At 40.8% G+C, this 21,364-nt stretch overlaps 1 protein-coding gene across 4 annotated transcripts in view; it reads right to left on the bottom strand.

Annotated features, from left to right (window-relative positions):
* PIEZO2 (piezo type mechanosensitive ion channel component 2) overlaps positions 1-21,364 on the bottom strand; it is a 450,920-nt gene that overhangs the window by 358,042 nt on the left and 71,514 nt on the right. For all 4 annotated transcript variants that reach the window (XM_041744387.1, XM_041744552.1, XM_041744472.1 and 1 more), the window contains exon 2: positions 4,622-4,717. In XM_041744387.1, coding sequence (XP_041600321.1) covers positions 4,622-4,717 — 96 coding nt within the window. The remainder of the gene's footprint in view (positions 1-4,621; positions 4,718-21,364) is intronic.

Genomic DNA, 21,364 nt, shown 5'->3' with positions numbered 1-21,364 from the left:
TAAAGTTGTTCTTCAAAATAAATATTATTAGGCAATATATGCTGAGCATTTACCATGGTCCTTTTCTGTATCTCATACATTTTATTATTTATATTCCATCCAAATAAAATAGAACTCTTTCCCCATATTGGCTGATGTGGCTTATGCCATAAGGCATAGGGAACCCATGTCTAGTTAAAGAACTCAAGTTTGGATGTTTGGGCCACTTATATCTAATTATGTATTCGTTAATCTTTAATGGAGTGCAGTCTCAAATCTGTATACAAAGCACATCATTAAACAGCAAAAAAGACATATTTCCCTTTTAATATTATATGCTTAAATAAAATGCCTATAATTTTAAGTATGAGCATAAAACATCTTGATTTATTAAATTTCTCATGATCCTCTGATCCTTATTAAATCTAAAATAGCAAAATTTCATGGCCCATTTTATTCCAAGCTTCTGCCTCCAAAGGATGGTTATATGCAATAAACCATCTATGATGGTTTCTATCTATGATGTTTGCTTTGTTAAATCTAAAATAGCAAAATTTCATGGCCCATTTTATCCCAAGCTTCTGTTTCCAAAGGATGGCTATATGCAATAAACCATCTATGATGTTTGCTTTCTTCTATGATCTTTGCTACCATGGATATTGAGGTACATTTAGGACTATAGCTGTGTTATAAATGCTTCTAAAATGAGAGAATCTGAGTAAATTCATTCATTCAACCCATATTTACTGACTGCCTACTATACACCAGATATTGCTTCTGTGTCCTGGAAATACAGTAGTAAACAAAACGGCAAAATCTTTCCCATCTTGAAGCTTACATACTAGAGACTCAACAAATAAATGTATTAAAATGGGACTCTGGCTCAGTCTCAGGTGCAACCCTGAAAAGGCACCAAGACTCCCTCATTTTCCAATAGCCACTACGGCAAAGGACATGTTTTCTTTTTACAATTTTATTTTATTTTAATTCAATTCATTAACATACAGTGTATCATTAATTTCAGAGGTAGAGCTCAGTGATTCATCAGTTGTACATAACACCCAGTGCTCATCATATCACGTGCTCTCCTTAGTGCCCATCACCCAGTTACCCCCCCGCCCCCATCCACCGCCCCTCCAGCAACCCTCAGTTTGTTTCTTTAGTTAAAAGTCTCTTATGGGGATGCCTGGGTGGCTCAGCAGTTGAGCATCTGCCTTTGGCTCGGGGCGTGATCCTGGAGTCCTGGGATTGAGTCCCACATCGGGCTCCCTGCATGGAGCCTGCTATCCCTCTGCCTGTGTCTGCAGTCAAAGCCCATCCCCTCACAACTTTACTATAATCTAATTATGCAATCTTCTAAAAACTGTAATCCTCCAGCCTCTGTTAATCCTGTCTTTATTGCTCCACGTTGGATACTATAACTTCGGTTGTATCCTTATGCAGCCAGGCAGACTTCAGGTTTATCCAAGAAAGAACCACCTAAGGCTTCCTGGAGAGACAGGTAGTTCCCAGTCCATCAGTGATTACAAAGAGGCAGTGCACACATTGTGGAAGAGCTTCCACCATTGGTTGCCAGAACATGTTTGGTGACTCCTAAAAGCTCTTCCAACTCTAGACTCAATGAGGCCCATGAGCAAGCTCAGTGTACTAGCTCCAAGCCTTCTTATAACTTGATAACATTTCAGCATATGACTGCTAAGTGCACCTGACCTTCCCTCCTCAAGAAGGTCACTTGTAGCCTTACAGCAAATTTTTGCTATGTCACAGGTATGGTGAGCGCCTCCATAACACTGAGGTGTTCTGGGTACCACGGATGGCACTGAGATCAAAATAAGTAAACATCCTTGTCCTAAACGACAGCAGTGGAGAGACTGGGATGGACCTTCAGAACTATCCCAGGAACCGCCAGCCTCCACCTACAGCTCTGAAATTCTCCATGCGCTGGGCCCTCTAGGTACATACGTAGGGGAAAAATAATCACACAAGAGAAAAGTAAGTTCAATAGACAAAATGCAGGGCAGGGCGTCAGGGATTAACTCTTACATGTTTGCCCTTTCAGTCAGGGAGTCTACGGCATTGCAAGGTCCCAGCAATGTGCACAGATACCTTTGACTCAGAGGCAATCCGAATTCACGCATGATTTCAGGCTGACTGTGAGCGGGCAGTGCAGAGACTGCTGACAGTTCTTTCATTCTGACAATGTACTTTTTTCCTGACTCATGAGAAATGAGTGTGAACATGAATTTGAAGGTCCCGGTATGTGTGAGCCTGAGTCTTCCTGCAAAGCCACACTGCGGTACGGTGACTCTTTCAGACCCATTACTATTTGTGTCTACATCACGTTGGCTGCGATGTCCCAGACTACACACCGCCAGCAGTGCCCAATGTGGGATATCTCAAAACACAGACTTTAGAAATGCCTGGCTTGTGAGTGTGACATGTTCAGAAAAAAAAAAATGTGTGGGACATCCTCTCCTAGAGACCCTCTGTGTTCTCATAAACAAACAAACAAACAAACAAATAAATGAATAAGGTTATATTGAATATCAGTCATGCTTCCTGGTGCTAAAATGCAGGAAAGAGGAAAGTAGTCACAACACTGCTTCCACAATACTAACCGGAAAGATGCCTGTGGGTTTACCTTTCAAGCCCAGTGCTTCCTTCTCTCCCATTATGAGTAACACCAGCAGACATGTGCTCATTGTGCTTTGTTTGTGCACTGACCTCGTAACACTCTGTAGATTCAGGATATTTCTTTACATAGAGAAGCACTGCTTTTTTGCTTTTGATTTGATGTTTCCCCTGTGAGCTTCCTGACATCAGTCCCTGGCACACCAGATACATACAGTGGGCTGCCTGTCTCGCCCTTCAGGACGTAGTTGCACATCCACTCCTGCAGAGACGGAGGCAACTCAACAGAAAGCCAGGCTGGTTAGCTGGGCAGAAGGCAAAGCCACGGGCTGCCACCAACATCTAAAGGGGAAAACCCCTTTAGATTTCCTGATTTCCTGATCAAACGTATCAATAAGCAGATACTTTGATATAAAAACAAGAGATCATTTGATTGACTAGATACAGGTACTCATTGCTAAAGCACTTTCTTCTGAATGTGTAAAAAACCTGGGTTTTTTTGAAGCATGCACTCCAGGCATGAAATACAGGTTGCCTGTATGGTATAATCTGGTTCTGTGGCCAAAAAACACTCCATTTCAATGTTTTTGTTAATTTCAAACTGTTGGAATGAGGCTAGAGTGGGTGTGGTCCCACAAACAAGAGATTTTGAGGTTTGATGAGGATTTGTACACCTCCATTTTTTTTCGAGCTCTTCTTCCTTTTATGTATTAAGGATTTAAGGGACTTAGAAGAGCTGTTACTTAGGTTCCTCCTCAGGCGGAAAGTCATCAGAGCATCTGCACTCCTAACTTTTCAGATGAGGAAACATAACATGCATTATAAATGCAATAATTAAGGGGAGGGGAGAATGGGAAAGAGACATTATTTGCTATGCTGTGTACACCGAGTCTTCACTTCTTTTCCTGGAGAGTCACCACCATGAGCTGACGAGAACAACCGATGGCCTTTCCCATACCACTCCTTTGGTGGGGTCAAACACAACGCCCTTTTTTTTTTCCATGTGAATATACAGCATCATGCTCACCTAAGACACTAGGCACAGTCCTTATTTCTGATACTATATTTGGAAAAATATACTATATTGATCCAGTGTGGTTTAATGTATATACTTGTGGAAGAACCCCAAATATATAGATTTACAAGCCAGACCATGCTTCCTAATTAGAACCTTAGAAGAAACACATTCTTTTCTATGCCTGCAGATTCTTGCAGAGCAATGAGAAATGGATTAAAAATTTGCAGTAACATGCTTGAGAAACTATCCCTTAGACTCAAGTTACTCTCTTTCAGGGCTTGATTGAGGCATATGTAAGAGATGTATAAACAAGTCATGACTGGGACCTGGTCTTACCCAGCTCTCCTGCTACGTGGCTTGGAAATGTAAGGGGATGCTCTGCCTCCTTTCCACTGGCTACCACATTCTTCCCGGTAACTCAATATGCAAAGCATGTGCCAATGTTCATTGCCCTACCCTCTACCTTGTTTTATTTATTTTTTTAAGATTTATTTATTTATTTATTTATTTATTTATTTATTTATTTATTCAGAGAGAGAGAGAGAGAGGCAGAGACAGGCAGAGACACAGGCAGAGGGAGAAGCAGGCTCCACGCAGGAAGCCTGACGTGGGACTCGATCTGGGTCCTCAGGACCACACCCCAGGCTGTAGGTGGCGCTAAACCGCTGAGCCACCAGGGCTGCCCGCTACCTTGTTTTTTTGAAAATACACTGCATTCGTCTTAACTGACCAAAATGTTCCAGATACTCTGCAAGCCTACCAAAAAAGGCCTACTCGGGAACTTGTATGGGAGGATAGCTGTGTAAGTGACAAAAACATGTCACCAACAAGCTCCACACTACTCAACTTGCAGCCACCCGAATGCTTGATGCCTGCTTCTAGCTGGATCAGCATGATGCATAGATAGCACCTCTCTCTCATTAGATAAAGACAGACCAAGAAGCCCAACAAAATACATTCAGACGATGGTAGGGAACAGTAAACTTCTCTTACCTTGCATAGTCGCTTTTGTTGGTTCTGAGAACAAAGGGATGAGCAAGAGGTAGATGAGGTAGACGAAGGAAAGCCCATTGTACCGGAACGCACACGCTGCAGTTGGGAAGAGAAAAGAGAGGGAGAACATCGTTAGTAATGGCAGGCTGCTGAGACCAGGGTACACAGGCCTGCGTGGGGTTACTGTATCAGGGACTGCTGCATCAAACGGCGGCCCAAGTAGGCATGTCAACTAGGAAGCAAACGAGCATTTATTCTGTGTTCATCACTATGTTGAGCATCATGAGAAATGCAGAGGTAAAATGCATGGTCCCTGCTCTTAGAATCTAACCAAGAAGTCAGCACCCATATACCTGAAAGGAGGCAGTCCATAAGTAAGTTAGAAATTCAGCTGGAGAAATTAAAACTGCTACAAAAATATAGAGGGCAATGGGATTGGTGAGGGTTTGGAATGTTCAGGTAAGTCTGTCCATGGAAGAAAGGAGACAGAAGAGAAAGAAAAATAGAAGAATATTTGCTCGATGCTCCATGGCAGGGCTTCACACAAATTATCTCATTTAATCCTCATTTTATAAGTAAGAACGCTCAGGCTCAGAAAGACTCAGTAATTCACCAGAATCTCCCAACTAAGGTTTGACTGAGTTAGAGTTAACCTCAGGTCTGCCAGGCTCCTGACCCTACACTCCTTTTTCTGCAGTGCTTATCTTATCTGCACAGAACTCCAGAGACCTGCTCCAAGGCAGGGCGCCTTACCTCTCCAGGTTTGCATTTCCCCATCTGCAACAGACCTGTTAATTTTCTCTAACTCATAGACTCACTATGGGGAATAAAGACAATGATATATAATAATAACCATGGCTTAGCATCTCATACATGAGAAGTCCTCAAAAGCATGAGCATTTATCATAAACATCCTCATTATTATCCAAGGAGAAGAAAGTGTACAGTGTTTCGTGCAGAAAGAAAATGAGCATATTATAGCTATAAAAAAATAAATTTATTGGATGATTAAAGAAAAACTAAAGATGAGAAGGACTAACTATTAGTCTACGGGATGAGGACATCTGTTAAATGATGACGCAGATGGAAAAATGTTGGAAAGAAAGTTGGTGGGAGAGAAAATGGAGGGCACAGAATTATGGAGTTGATGTTAGAACATAACCATAATAATTATTATTATTACTAGAAAATAATAGTGGTACCTGGGTGGCTCAGTCAGTTAAGCATTTGCCTTTGGCTCAAGGTCATGATTTCAGGCTTCTGGGATCATGCCCCATATGGGGCTCCCTGCACAGCAGGGAGCCTGCTTCTCCCTCTCCCTCACTCTCTCCCTACCATTCCCCTTGCTTGTGCCATCTCTCTCTCTCTCTCTCTCTGTCAAATAAATAAATAAATAAAATCTTAAAATAATAATAATAATAGTAATCATCTAGTGACTGTACGAGATCTGGACTGAGGGAGAGTGAGGCTGAAACATTATGATAACTAGGGATTAAATGAGGACTCCAGGTGGTGCAGTGGTGACAGCAACTTTAAAAAACAGCAGATGGAATAAAAAAAGCATTTTGTGAAACAAAATGGAGGGGTGTGAGGAAAAATTATACAACAGTGACTCCAAGGCTTGTAATCTAACAATGATAAGGATTACTGCCACGAGGAAGATAAGAGATTTAAGAAATGGTAAGTGTACCTTTAGACACACTCATGGAATTATTATTTTTTTAAAGATTTTTTTCATTTATTCATTAGAGATATATATACAGAGAGAGGCAGAGACACAGACAGAGGGAGAAGCAAGCTCCATGCAGGGGGCCCGATATGGGACTCCATCCAGGTCTCCAGGATCCCGCCCCGGGCTGAAGGCGGCACTAACCAGGTGAGCCACCAGGGCTGCCCACACTCATGGAATTAAATCATGGGGTGTAGACCAGATGGAAATGGCTATAGTGTGGACAACATCGCTGCTAGGGCTCTAGCAGGAAAGGGAGATGCAGCCTGAGCAAGGTGTTCACTGATAGAACAAGAAGGAATGAGCTCTCCTATGGCAAAAGCTATCAATGGAGAGAAGCACAAAAGACAGAAGCATCTGCCTTGGCTGTTGCCAGCCAATGGGTGATGGAAAAACTGGCAGGTATGAAAGAAAAAAAGCAGCAGGAAATTTAGGACAGATATGGAAAAATACAGGAGGGTCTGGTCTCACATGAGAACAAGTTTTCACAAAAGAAGTTCCTGACCACACAGAGATGAATTGATCACCAGTAAGGATGTCCTCAAAGTCTCTGAAGAAAGGGTCCAGGCCAAAGAAAGGATGGAGGTCATCAGATGGAAATGCAAGAGAAACACTGTTGTAACCAAGAATCAAGAAATAAGAACGTGAGTCAGGGAGTGTCAAGAGACCACAAGAGGACCGAGTAGGGAAGACATGGCACAGGCAAGGCCTGGGTGCTCCTGCTCAGAATGTGAAGCATCTGGGAAGACAGGACAGTCCAGTGTGAGATGCACATCAGGATTCAGTACCCAGACAGGGAGACCAGATCAATAAGTGCAGAGTCTCGAGACAGGATTTGAACAAGAGCATGGCATACGCCAGCCTCCAGCCCTTGCTTCTGCTGGCTTATTCTGGAAGCCAGCAATCAGAGACACAGTAGAGCAAAGTGAGGCATGGTGTCCTAGGGAAGGAGAGAGCCCACAAACAGTTTTTTTTCCTTCCAAAGGAATCATGCATGTATTTGTGACTTTTTATACCATCATTGACATTCCTAACCTCCTTTATGAAAGACCCAAAGCAGGAAGAAACTTTCACACTTCTGATGGGGCTGATAGGAAAATATATAAATGAGAACATGTAAAAGAATAAAAACGTATGGCTGAATTATCTTTGTTTTTACTTCTGCTTCTTAATTCTCACCAATACTGAAGCTCATTAAAATCAATTCAAATATATTCGGTTATTGATTCAGTCAACAAATATCTATTTACTGAGTATGTACTACGTGCTGGGACCCACAGAGATCCTTTTCTACCCCTGGGAATTTACATTTTGGTAGGGAGAGGTATGATAAACAACAAACATGATAAAAGGTCAATCACAAGGAATGTTGGAAGACAAGTGCTATGTGAACAGAAGGTCAGCAAGGAAGCAGGGGAGCAGGGGGCGCTGGGGGTGAGGAGGACTGGCTGCAGCATTCACTGGGAGCACTGGAGGTAGATCTCAATGAGAAAGTGAGATGTGGGCCAACAGGTGTGAGCCAGCTGACAGAGCCTCTGTGGGAGGGGGTGCTAGGAGGGGACCTGGAGCAGAAGAAGGCCTAAGCTGTGTGACCTGTCCCAGAAAGCCCCACAAGGAGCCGGGGTGCCGGTGGAGACCTGGATGGGGTCAGATCATGTGGATCTTGCAAGGAATCTGAAGGTGTCAGTTGTTACTCTGAGGTGTCAACTGAGCGCTGGTTCTCACGGTTGGCTCAAGGCTGCAAGCCTGGCTCCCACCTCCACCTGCAGCCCCATGCCCCACCAATGCATACCCTGCGTTCTGCAGTGCTGCCCAACTAAACAACCAGCATTTTCCATATACTTTATTGCTTCCTGCCTCAAGGCCTAGCCAGCACCATGTGCTTCAACTACAAGACCTTCCCATCCTTCCTCCATCGGGCATATCGCTACATGGCTTACAAGTTTCCTTTTCTGGGTCATTGTCCACTGAGGAAATTTTCCAAGATGAACTTTGGAGGGGGAGAAAAGAGCCTGCTTTTGGTTTCTCACATCACAACCTTCTAGTTACCATTATTTATAGCCATGTCCAAAAAGCTTAAGAGGACAAGGATAAGCCAGGGTGATAGGCAGCCTCCAAATGATCCCCAGTTATGGCCACCTCCTGGCTGTCATGCCAGTATGTAATCCTCTGCTCTTGAACATGGGCTGGAACTGATAACTCACTTCCAGCACACAGAATCAGTACAAGCATGGTGATACTGCATGGTGGCTTCCATGCCCGGTGCCCCTCTGTCTCTCCCCTTGCTCCCTGTGAGGGAAGGTCTGCTGCCCTGTTGTGTGTTGCCCCAGGGAGAGGCATATGGCAAGGAACTGAAGTCTGTAGCCAGTAGCCAGCCCTCACCAGCCAACAGCCACTTTGGAAGCAGCTCCTCCGGAGACTGGGTCCTCACCACCCACTTGGTTGCAGCCCCGTAAGACAGCCTGTGCCCACCCAAGCCACAACTGGCTTCCTGAATCCCAGAAATTCAGAAATGCTTTAAGCTGCTAAATTTGAGTAATTTGTATGCAGCCACAGATACCCAAACTTTAAAAAAAAAATCAAGCTACTTCAAAAATCCAACTACATTTATTTTTGTCTGAAATGATCCCATTTGACTGATGACAGTACCCCAACTGCTGAATTCCCTGCTTTACTTTTTATGTGTGAAGTTGCTACCCAGGAGCTCACCTAGGCTTACGGGGACTTGGAATGACCTTTCTAAGTGAGTTAATCCCATCAAGGGCAAAATACACCTTTGAACTTGTCAATAAAACACATTTGAGTTAGAAAATCCTTACAAGGCAAATGGCAACTGCCCCTTTATCAAGCATGATGTTGCCTTTGTTCAGGAGCATATTCATTACTCTTCATGGAGCTCCTGTGTTCCAGCTGCACAGCGTGCCCCTGATCCCTGACCCTCTCGCGGACTGTCAGGGCACCCGGACCTCTGCCTTCTGCCTCAAGAATTTTACGATGAAAGTACAGTTTTTTGAAATGCAGACCCAGGTGTTCAAAAGGATTCTCTGATTTGGTTAAGAACGCACTGTAGTTTCTATTATTATTTGAACTGTAAACGATTGAACTCGCCTCGTTAACAAACTTCATTTTCCGAAGATGAAAGTTGGCAAGCAATTTTGGCAAAACTCTCCAAGCAGGAAATGATTCGACTTTACAATTCAGTTTATCAAACTAGAAAGGGGAAAAATCTCTTCCAAGTATGAAACTGTTACCCTGGCCGTTTAACATTTATAAACATACTTGATTGTAGTTTGTGTACAGGTGTTCCTCGACTTACAATGGGATCACATCCCAGTAAAACCAAAGTAAGTTGAAAACAGAGTAAGTCGAAAATGCACGGACTTGGGACGCCAAGTCCCAAGGTGGCTCAGCGGTTAAGCGCCTGCCTTCGACCCAGGGCGTGATCCTGGAGATCCGGGATTGAGTTCCACGTCAGGCTCCCTGCATGGAGCCTGCTTCTCTCTCTGTCTCTCATGAATAAATAAATAAAATATTTTTAAAAAAGAAAATGCACGGACTACACCCAACCTCCTGGATGTCCTGGCCCTGCCTCACCTGCCTTAAACACCTGCAGGACGCTCACACCAGCCTATGAGCGAGCAGATCATCCGACACAAAACCAATCCTATAATCATGTGTTGAATAGTCCGTGTAACTGACTGACTTCCGCACTGACAACGACAAACACAACGACTGTAAGCAGACAGAGTGAGAAGAATGTGACCCTCCTGCCCACATGGTGGACGCGGAGCAGCTGCTGCTGCCACCCAGCATCATGGGAAAACATTGCACTGCGGGTCGCTGGCCCAGAAAAGGACCCAAATTCCAAAGTCCAAATACGGTTTCTATTGAACGCATATTGCTTTCACTACCCTCGTAAAGTCTAAAAATCTTTAGGTCGAATCATCGTTAAGTTGGGACCATCGTATAACAATTTCCCCATCATTACAATACGACCATGGAGAAATTTATGCACACTTTAATTTGCCCTTCTATAATAGTTGGAGACAATAATTTTAGATTATGTTATTAAAGGTAAGTGCTCTCAGAGCTGAATTTTTAGCCAGATGTGATCTACTTCCTCCATACCCTTTAGCAAGGCTAAACAACATCTCTCTATTAATGGCCTGGAAGATAATGCTTTAAATGTTTAGAATCTCCATTTCAACTAAGTACATTCTAAATGCTCTTTATTGCCTCAAGGAGCTTTGTTTATTTTAACAGTTGCCAGAGCAGTAGATACACATTACTCAGAATAAGCAACTTCAATACCAAGTGACAAAATAGTTCTGTCAATGCAGTCATTCCAGAAAATTTTTGTTCATTAGTACTTTTCATATTTTCCTTTCTCTACTCTGAAGCAACCAATTGCTTTTAAAAGAATGTCCTCTCAAAATTCTGATTATTTTATTTAAAAAAAATGACAATAAGAGAATCAGCTGCAAGTATTTATAATGGAACAGGAAAAAAATATTTACACAATGGTAGATTTTTCCTAAGGAAAGCTATCAAAGAAATGAGAGACAGGAAAAAGGCTGTTATGTCACCCGATTAATTGCCTATTTGTGTAGAATTCTCTTTCCCATTATGCACTCTTGTGGCTTACGTCCGGTTAAAGTTATAAATGTCTCAAGCAGTAGTGCTTTAGAACTGACAGTCAAGACCCAGTGCACTGAGCAATTCCCTTTTCCTTTATGTCTGACCTCCACATCCATGAGAGGTCTTGTCTCAAGAGCTTCCTTCAGAAAGTTAAAAAATAATTTCATCAAGAAAGATGCTACCAGGAGGTCTTCCCACTACAGTTCATAAAGGCAAGATATATATATATATATATATATATATATATATATATATATATATGCTTGCACACTTATTTTTATCATGTAGTACTGTCATTATATTCTTTGTGCATACCATAAGAATACACATACATCTGTGCCACAAAAGGCCAATAGAAATAATTTTCGAGTAAGAAAACATATTATCACGTTGAGGGATTTTTACCCAGAGATGTATGAAAAGCAACTTTGGTCCTGGGAGTTTGTCCATGTAACACTGAATCCGACTGTTACATATATCTCACACTTCAAGGAACAGAAATATCTCACCACAAAAAGAAATAGTAACACAATGGATGTGACACAATGGAGGTGTTTAGCTACACCATAGTGGCCATCATTTTGTGATATATAAGTGTGTCAAATCAACACATTGTATACCTTAAACTTACACAATGTTATATGTCAATTATACCTCAGAAAAACTGGAAAAGAAGAGAAATATTGTATATTAATTTCTTGTTAAAGAAGTTGGTTAAAAGAACGTAATTTTAAGAATAAAGCATCAAGGAAAATCAGACTTTTATAAGGTAATGAATTGCAAGGTCTTAGAATTAAATTGTAGTGGGAGAAAGTCATAGCCATTACTAACCATAACCATTGCTAACATTTCTAAGTCAGTTTAAGGAAAATTCAGGTGAAAGCATCTCATTTATAAAGGATAGAAGCCTTTGATCTGAGTTTTCTACTTATGCAAAATAGCCTGGGATACTATCTGTAAAATACGAGTTGAACGGGGTGGGAGGGGGTCACTAAAATCTTAGATTTTTTTTTTTTTTTTTGGCCTATGAATTTAAACATTCATTGCCTTTTAAGTTGTTGTAAAAAAGAAGGACTCGGTTTTCTATTTTAATCAATTTAATATACATCAACAAATATTACTAACAGTATTAAAAGTTTAAGTGAGTTTTCTAAACTCATCCTGATTGATTGCAATTTGCATAAACCAAATTTTAAAGAACACAGTGCTTTTTCCTCCTTTATAAATATTTTTTAATGTGTTATCCACCATTTTGTAGGTTTCCCCATAGAAAGCTGTCATATTGCAATCCTTCTGCTCAAGCTCGAGCTCGTTCATGCCACACATCTCTCTCTGATCCAAGAGAATCACAGCACAGATCATCTCTGCAAATGGCGAAACAAAGCTTTTGTGCTGAGAGTTCCTTAAGCTATCTGAAAAAGTATATTAGGAATTAGATCTATTTCATGAGAGGTATGAAAGAGCCTTGAGTCTAAGTCCATGGTTTCTCAGCTTTCCCAAAATAAAACTTGCTCTCTTACCACCATGATGAATAAGGCATAGGGTGGGCGAGTGAATGCTGACAAAGGTCAAACTTTACAACTGTTTATTCACCCACTTTTTATCCACTGAAGAGGAGAGTCAGTATTTGCAGACAGGGAGACGGGGAGTGAAGACAGGGCTAGCTTGCGGTTCTGGCACTGTGTTTACTGACTTAGAAATCACTCCTTGGGCAGCCCCGGTTTGGCATTGCCTGCAGCCGTGGGTGTGATCCTGGAGACCCGGGATCGAGTCCCACACCGGGCTCCCTGCATGGAGCCTGCTTCTCCCTCTGTCTGTGTCTCTGCCTCTCTCTCTGTGTCTATGAATAAATAGATAAAATATTTTTTTAAAAAGACATTATTAGAATAATAAGGCACTTTTTTAAAAAAAGAAATCACTCCTCTTTCTTCATACACTTATTCTCACTGGAGGAAGATACCTTTTAACTCAGCCTTAATTCACTTCCATGGAACTGAACAGTTTACAAAGCCTGGGGATCGTTAAACCTCTAGAGCAGTCTGTTACTAGCAGAAAATAGGTCCTTCTTTTAGTTTTTCAAACTATTGGTTGCAATGAAGGCTTAGCCTGTCAAAAGATTAATTGTAAGAATTTAAAAACATATTTTCCTCAGTAAAAACATTATTTTTAAAGTAAGAGAGTTTACTGTCACTCATGTTTAATTTTATACTAACCTCTCAGTTCTAATTTTTTACTTTGAATTAACTGTCTTCATGAACTCAATCTTACTTACCTTTAATTAATGCTGCTTTTCTCTAATTTTCCAAAGGTTAATTTCTCTTCCTAAAATATATAAATTCGACTCTATGGCAAATTCACTGTAGCTGGGTTTTTACATCATTGGTCCTCTGAAAAACCTATGAGAAGTGCTTAGGATGCTAATGATAAAGCAAAGCTCCTTAGTGAACTTTTGCTTACTTCAATTTGTTAATGCCATGATCTTTCACAAGTTTACCTTTATAGACTCATTGAGACTTCAAATTTAGAAAGTTACCATCCATCCATGTGGGTGTCAGTATCTCTAAACTATTAGGTTGAACCACTGAACTTAATATGTCTTAAATGGTTAAATATTAGCAAGTTCATATGATTCAAACTGAGTTATGAGTGGATAATAAACATCATTTCCATTTCAGAAATAAGAGAATCAACCACAATGCCATCCAATCTGTAAGCAACTTGAGATACCTATGGAAAAGGCAGGACGGCCAGGACTGGAATACAGATGGATACTTGTATGTGTAGGCTTTGTGTAAGTAGCAGTGGCTTTTTAGTAGCAGGATTGATTTATTGCCTGCTAGTTTCCTTCTTTGAAGCATTCAGTAAACTGTGATTTTTGCGTGTAGGCTTTCCTCATAGGTTGTAGAATATTCTCCATTATTCTCGGCAGCATCCTTCCTGGACTGATAATGTGCACTAGCAGAAGAAGAGATCAATGCAGTTCAATGCACTTTCAGCTGAAGCACGCAATGCTGCTCAATGCTGTATCTTGTTTAACAACTAATATGACTCAAAATTGATGAAAAATGACTGTTTTTATCTAGACAAATTTCCTTTGACATCTTGCCTGCTTCTTCCTGGGAACGCCCTTTTCCTTGACATCTATGGATCTATTGTTATTGGCTTCAAAGATTTCTGTTGCCAGAGAAGTTGCAGACACACCTTTTGTGGCATGAATTCAGCCCTTGACCATGTCTGGGGTTTATGTTTATGATACCACACTAATGAGGAGCAGCTTCTGACCACGGTGTCAAATCCTTGCTCCCAAAATAACATCCAAAATAGCAATGAATTGAACTATTGCCTCAAAATTAGCCTCTTCCGCCATATCTCTTTATTCTGTCTGAAACCGTGTGGAGTCTTTGACCTTGGATTCAGTCCCTTTATCATCACTTCAAATGCTGATTGCACACAAAGTCTGCACCTCTGAGAATGGAGCGGTACAAAAGAATCCTTTAGTATAATCTATAGAGATAACTAGGCCTGTCCACCCAACCTCATCCCACTCCCAGGCTGCATTGGCCACTCTGGCTCTTTGTTACCCTTCTTTTCAATATACACCACATCCTCCCACTTTGTAAAATTAAGATACTTTAAAAAGTGTTGGTAGGGTGCTCTATTTGGAGAATGAGAGTAACAATTCCAATAAAGTGTTTAAGCTTACTCTACGTGTTTTCATTGGCTCACAGCCTTGATCTGATAAAGTGTTTAATTTTTGATCAATAGATAAAGAAGTCTTGGACCTCCTGAGTTTCCAGGCATTCGATGACATTTTACTCTTCCTGACCCATCATTATGACCTATATTTACTAGATGATCCATAATGTGTCAGAATTTCCTCCAAAATACCCCCAAATGACACTGTTTGGATAGGCCGGTCTATCTCCAAAATGCAGGTATGAATTATGAGCCACTGGTAATCTAAGCTGGATGGTTCATATCAAACTTCTTCAAACTTCTTACCTCTACAAATGTCTTTGGTAAGTCATTTGGTAGTATTTCACTGGGAGACAAGGAGGCTGCAAGACCCTGCCACTGTTGGCCTATCTCTTGAAAAAGTTCTAACAACAATGCACCTTTAAATACACCTCTGTTCTAGCCAGAGCCCCTATTAGCCATTCTTCATAAAGGCATATCACCAGGCCCTAGGCCACTTCCAAACAGGGGCTCTTTCCTGTTCATAAGTCTATTTCAAGTTTCTCTTCTTTTATTATTATTATTATTATTATTATTATTATTATTATTATTTGTGAGAGACACAGAGAGAGGCAGAAACACAGGTAGAGGGAGAAGCAGTTTCCCTATGGGAACCTGATGTGGGACTCGATCCCCGGACCCAGGAATCATGACCTGAGGTGAAAGCAGACACCCAACCACTGAGCCACCCAGGTGTCCCACCAGTTTCTATTCTTAAACACAGTACGTATTAAGCAAATATTTAATGAAAGAGTATAAATTCTTGCCTCCTTCTCTGCCAGCCTGTTAATGTCCTCTGCCCAATAGTGTATTACAAATTCCTAAGCATCCTTCGATCTAGCTATGTTTGTCTTCTCCCAGAGAGTGTCCTAATTATCCTAATAATAAAGTAATATTTTCTGAATAAAAAAGCACATGTGTCTAGCAATAAGGGAGTAATTCAATAAATATTGCCATACCATGCAACGCTATCAACAGTACAAAGAATTATTATTGCACATGTGAACGAACATTAAAAGATGTTCATAATACAATTGGTTTAAAAAAACAAGTTATAAAACTGTATGGAATATGACAGGTTGAAGAGGTAGATATTAACAGTATCCCCACTTTCAGGATGGTAAGGCTCTGAAATGATATGTAACTTGTCCAAGGTCAAGGTGAAATTAGGATTTAATCCCACTCAGGGATTATTTACCCAGGATGATTCCAGCATCTGTACTCTTCACCATTGTACTCTGCTACCCCTCTTATGCATCGAGAACATCTTGAACGTGTAAACTGACAAAGTCATCCAGGTGCTCCAGTAGTCACCTCTGGGAAGAGACATTGAAGGAGAAAGAACAGTGTCTTTTTATCTTATGATGTTAAAGTTTCCTGTGTATGTGTGTATTTTGTATTCCAATGTAAAATTAAATATAAGATAAAGTAATCCCTTCCATCTCTGAATACATACATTTAGCTTTCTCACTCTTGTGCCTTGACTACATACAGCCCCGGTAGTATTTCACCATGAAAACACGTTACTTTCTTGGTTGAACACTTTAAAAGCAGAGCTTGGCCTTCACTGTGTCTTTGGAAACCTAGTATAATGCCTCACACATTAGCAGCACACAATGACTGTGCAGAATAAATTCAGAAATGAAAGGCTGAACTCTCACTGCCCTTAAAAACAGAAGGGTCAGAGAAGAACTATCATAAACTGACTATGGTGTAAATGTTCATCAGCTTTCACCAAACAGATCATTCTGCAACACTCCATCTGGCTAACATGATATGACGTGGCTACGACAACATTGAAAAGGAATGTGATGAAGGTATCTGTTAGGAAAAAAAATTAAGGGGTAATAATTTTTTTTTTCTCAGGCATCCAGGAAGAGGTAAGAAAGAAGAGAGCTTCTTGAACCATGAACCTTTTTTCTCACAAAGAAGTGAAGTTCCAGGGAGCTTCTGTGGGAAGAAAAAGGTATGTGAAGTTAAAACTCCAATCCTTAACCTGTATTTATTACAAATGGATTCAGTGAAAATCCTACTTCACCACAAGAAGCTCTGTGAAACTTTGGTCAGCTCTCCAGGGATGGAAAGACGTTTATTAACCTTATATATAACAAGGAGAGTGGAAAAAAGAGGCTTTCCGCTATCCATCTTTAGCAAACATTCACTGAAACTCATGACTCCTAACTTCTGACAACCAGAAGAGAAAGTCAAAATATTAATCCCAGTAGAGCCACATTAAGACAAACCTATTAATACCCCAGATCTCAGCTTTCCTTCATAAAAAAAGGAACTATGTCAGGGTAATTTTTGTATTGTTACTACAGGCTAGTTCAACTAGAAATGTTCAAATAGCCATGGGATGAATCACAAGGAGCCTCCGTGGGGCCACTTCACTGCTAGCGAGACTGAGTTCCCAGCTGGGACAGCACCTGCCAGAGGTGATCTGAGTGAGGATCACATGTCCATCTTGGGGGCTGGAGGAGAAACATAGGAGCAGGAGCGTTAAGAAAAAAAAAAAAAAAATCCAGTCAGCACAAAAGCAAACACAGCCTTCAGGACTTCCAGTGAAGTTTTCTTCCTTTTCTTTTTTAGTTAAAAATGGGCAGAAATCTCGCAAAACTAAACTTACACGGTTTGGGGTGAATGACACAACAGCCAATAAGTCACGCCCAACCACCTCATTGGCAAGAACCAGCATAGCAAACCAACTAAATCTTCATAGTAATAACAAGGAGGAGGGCAAGGCCAGGGACATAGCAATTATGAGCTGTCATTGTCTTCTATTTGAATCTACATCATCCGAGGTTGCTTTGTATTTTTAGGTAGACTAACCCGTTTTTTTAAGATTTTATTTATTTATTTATTTATTTATTTATTTATTTATTTATTTATGAAAGTGCATGAAAAAGAGAGCGAGCAAGAAAGTAAGTAGGCAGAGGGGCAGAGGGAGAGGAAGGAAGAAGCAGACTCCCCACTGAGCAGGGAGCCTGATATGGGTGCTAGATCCCAGGACGCCAGGATCACAACTTGAGTCCAAGGCAGATGCTTAACTGACAAAGCCGCCCAAGTGCTCCTTGACTAGCCCTTCTTTGGCACAAATGAATCCCGAGGAACAACCAATTCTTATTTTTGTCTCAGAAAAAGAACAAATTTGTGAGTTTTTTCAGCTATCATCTGGAACCTGTTAATTTTTGTAGCAGATTGCCTAGAAATATAACCTGGAGAGTAGTGGGAAGCAAACTCCAACTTGCTACTCCTTATTCGTTTTCTTTAGAAATATACTCTGGGGCCCCCAAATTCCACTTAGCAAGGCCTCTTCCAGACTGCAATACTGGGGAGGAAGAGGCATTTCAAAGGAGAAAGAGCACAATTTGGTCCTAGAAAATTATATTAAACTCATGCACTAGCAGGTAGGAATGTGGAAACACACTGGACCAAATCAATTTGTAGCTTCCTGTGAATGGGAGACAATACTTTCTGTCACAGAAGTCATAGTCACCAGAGTGGCCATTATACCTCCTTCATTCTGTAGAACTCACTCAGGGTGAGCCCAGCAACCCACTCCACCTGCCAACCCCCACCATTCACAGCCTGAAGGGCCAGCCCATTCCACTCTTTTTCTTTCCTGTTCACTCCTAACCAGCAGCTGCCATAAGGACAGTTCTCTCACTCAGGCAAATCTGAATGTGATCGGTTTTACAGATGAAGACCATTAGGCAGACTGACTTACATGTTTTAACTTTATTTCATGTCTAGCTACTCTAAAAAGCTGATTTGTTGTGTTTTATCACAAGATGAGGGTATTTTTATTCAATTAGTAGCTGGAACTAGAGTTTCTCTTAGAAAGATAACTATTTGTTTGGACGTTTGTGTGATAGGTTCTTGGGGTAAAATGAGAAACGCTGAGGAATCCAGGAATCCACAAATGCTGTGCTGGAGAGGATGATGCTGTCTAAGCTTCAAAAATGTAGGGAAAATAGAGAACACTGAACATGGAGGTGAAGCCACTCAGATGTGTAAGTCCTGAAGGACATGACATGGCCTCCTCTGGGGACATAAGGAATCCACAAAAGGTATGATACAAGTGCCTAAAAAGATTGTTCTTTGCATCCAACTTCACATGAGGCAGAACAGTGAGATAGGTGGCAGACATAGAAAGCCCCAAGGCAGAAAGGCTTGGGGAATTTTGCAGAAATCATCCTCAGAGAGCTCTGGGCTCTCACAGGCCAACCAGTAGGGGCTCAGGAGACAGGCTCATATAACAACGATTGTACGTGTTTGATTAAAAAGCCAATCAATTCACTTAGGAGAAAGAAGAAGTAGAAAAGGGAACCCTAGTTATTTGATATCCTATAGAATTAATTTTCCTCTTTATAACCCTCTGTTGAACCAAAGTTTAAAGAGCACTTATCAGGTTCTAGGAAAAAACTTTCTAGGATCATTCAGGTTACCAAGCCCTTATCTCATTTGATACATGCTGCAGTCCTGTGAAGTAGGAGATATTATCACTCCTTTTCAGAGAACACATACCACACAAGAATTAGGATGTAGAACCAGAACTCAAACTTTGGATTCTAAAAGCTTTCCTTCATTCACATGGGCCATTCATCACCATAGAGACACAACTACAGGGAGTTTGTCCTACAGACTTCCTCCTTTCTCATCCCTTCCTCTTGTACGCACAGGGTTTGAGTTTGGCTCCCATGTGATTGAATTTACTTATCTTTAGAAGCTTTTATCCTACTTTTGTTCACCTTTTTTATCTAATGAGACCTTAATTCTAATAATTTGAGATGGTGGAAACTCCACAAGACATCACACCACTAGCAAATGTGAGCTTCCCAATTCCCATCTTCAAAAAACTAAGTTTGAGATGGAATAGAATGCAAGGCTCCCAGCATCATGTATCTAAGATACAAATGCGATCATGTCCCTCATTTGCCTTCAACTAGCTGTGTGAGAATATCCCTAATAATGACTATTAGTCATATACATATTTTGTTATCTATTAGTTGTCCTTCTCTTAGAGCCTCGACATCATTTGGCCCATTGGTTTGTCTGCTTCCCCCAGAATGAGGATGCCACATAGCAGTTGCTAAGTAAATGAGACGATAGAATGAATCCATACATGAATATACTTTTTGTCTTCCCAAAGCCCCATGTGGTACCGTCATTTTTATTTTAAAGATGAACACATTGTGACTCTGAAAGGATATATTGCCCTTAGTCATGTTGGTAGCTAGAGGACAACAGGACAAGGTGGATCAATCTCTCCATTTCAGAATTCTTCTTCCCAACACCTACTTCCATCCACAATAGTCCACACCCTTTAAAATCTGGACAACCCCTATCAGCCTCAGGCCTTGTCATACTGCGAACTCCAGGCACTTGCTTGCTTTTCCTGAAATTCTGTTTTCATTCCTTATTTCTTTCTGAAGTGATGTGCTATTCCATTTCCTGGAAAGGAACACTCTCCTCTTCCTTCCCCTTTAAATGTATCTGGTGAAACCAGCTCCAATAGCATGTGCTGGTGGAGCTTCACCCCAGTCTCCCACATACCTCTCCAGCTTAGGGGGTTGCTACACACACCTTTTATTCTTGAAACTGTTTATTGGTCACAAACAATGACCCAGTATTCTTATCTTGATAAATTATGTATCTCTTACCCTTCCTTCTTCCTGAGCCCCTCTTCCCTTCTCTATTAAAGATGCAATTGCCTAGACCTTAATGAGAGGCTAAATGTGGAATGACACACATCACTATAAAAATATAGGACATTTTTAAAAAATCTTACTTGAATTATAATGTTTACTGGAATACACACACACACACACACTCAAATACCATTTTGAGAAGGAAGGAAGAAAGGAAAGGAGAGGGGAGGGAGGGAGGAAGAGCAAAAGGGAGGAAAATCCTACTTCCCATAATGAAAACCCTAATGAGTACATGTGGTGATCTGAACCCTGCAATTTCCCAGGACAGAGACCACAAAAGATCCTCTTGCACTCCCAGCATCTAATACAACCTTCTGGCATGGAGTGAGTGAGTCCAAATATATGTTGTGTTGAACCAGATTGACATGATGTACAAGAAAATAATGTTTATCATGATACACGCAGATTTTTGAAAATTGAGAGCATGCCAACAGTGGGAAATGTCAAAATTATGAGTAGCCATAAAACTTAAATTAATGTGAAGTTGACTTTTAAAGACATTATTCTGCCTGTTAGTGATATGAAAATTCAGTACGGAAGTGCTAAACAGGTTAATGAGACACATGAGTAAGTGGAAAAAATAAGTAAAAGGAAAACTTGATACTATTATAAAATCACCAAACAATAAGAGCAAGTTTACAAATTTGCCAGTAATTGTTCTGAAGGAAGTGATAGATGGGAAAAACACAATCATGTGGTGAGAATGGATCCCTGCTTATCCAGCCAAACTTTCTCATAACAAAAAAAAAAAAAAAAAAGAGGCAAACAAATTATTCAAGGGGTTTGTTTTGTTTTGTTTTTTATGGGAAGCATTTTTTAAGGTGAAGAAGCTGAATATGTCATATGGAAAAGAAACAGGATTTTTAATTCCAAATTGCACTTCAATCTCCAAGGTTTCTCCTCTCAAGGAATAATATAAGTGTTGTGTGT

Source organism: Vulpes lagopus, chromosome 1 (genome assembly GCF_018345385.1).
Source record: "Vulpes lagopus strain Blue_001 chromosome 1, ASM1834538v1, whole genome shotgun sequence".
Lineage (NCBI taxonomy): Eukaryota > Metazoa > Chordata > Mammalia > Carnivora > Canidae > Vulpes > Vulpes lagopus.
This window is presented reverse-complemented; position numbering and strand designations above follow the sequence as displayed.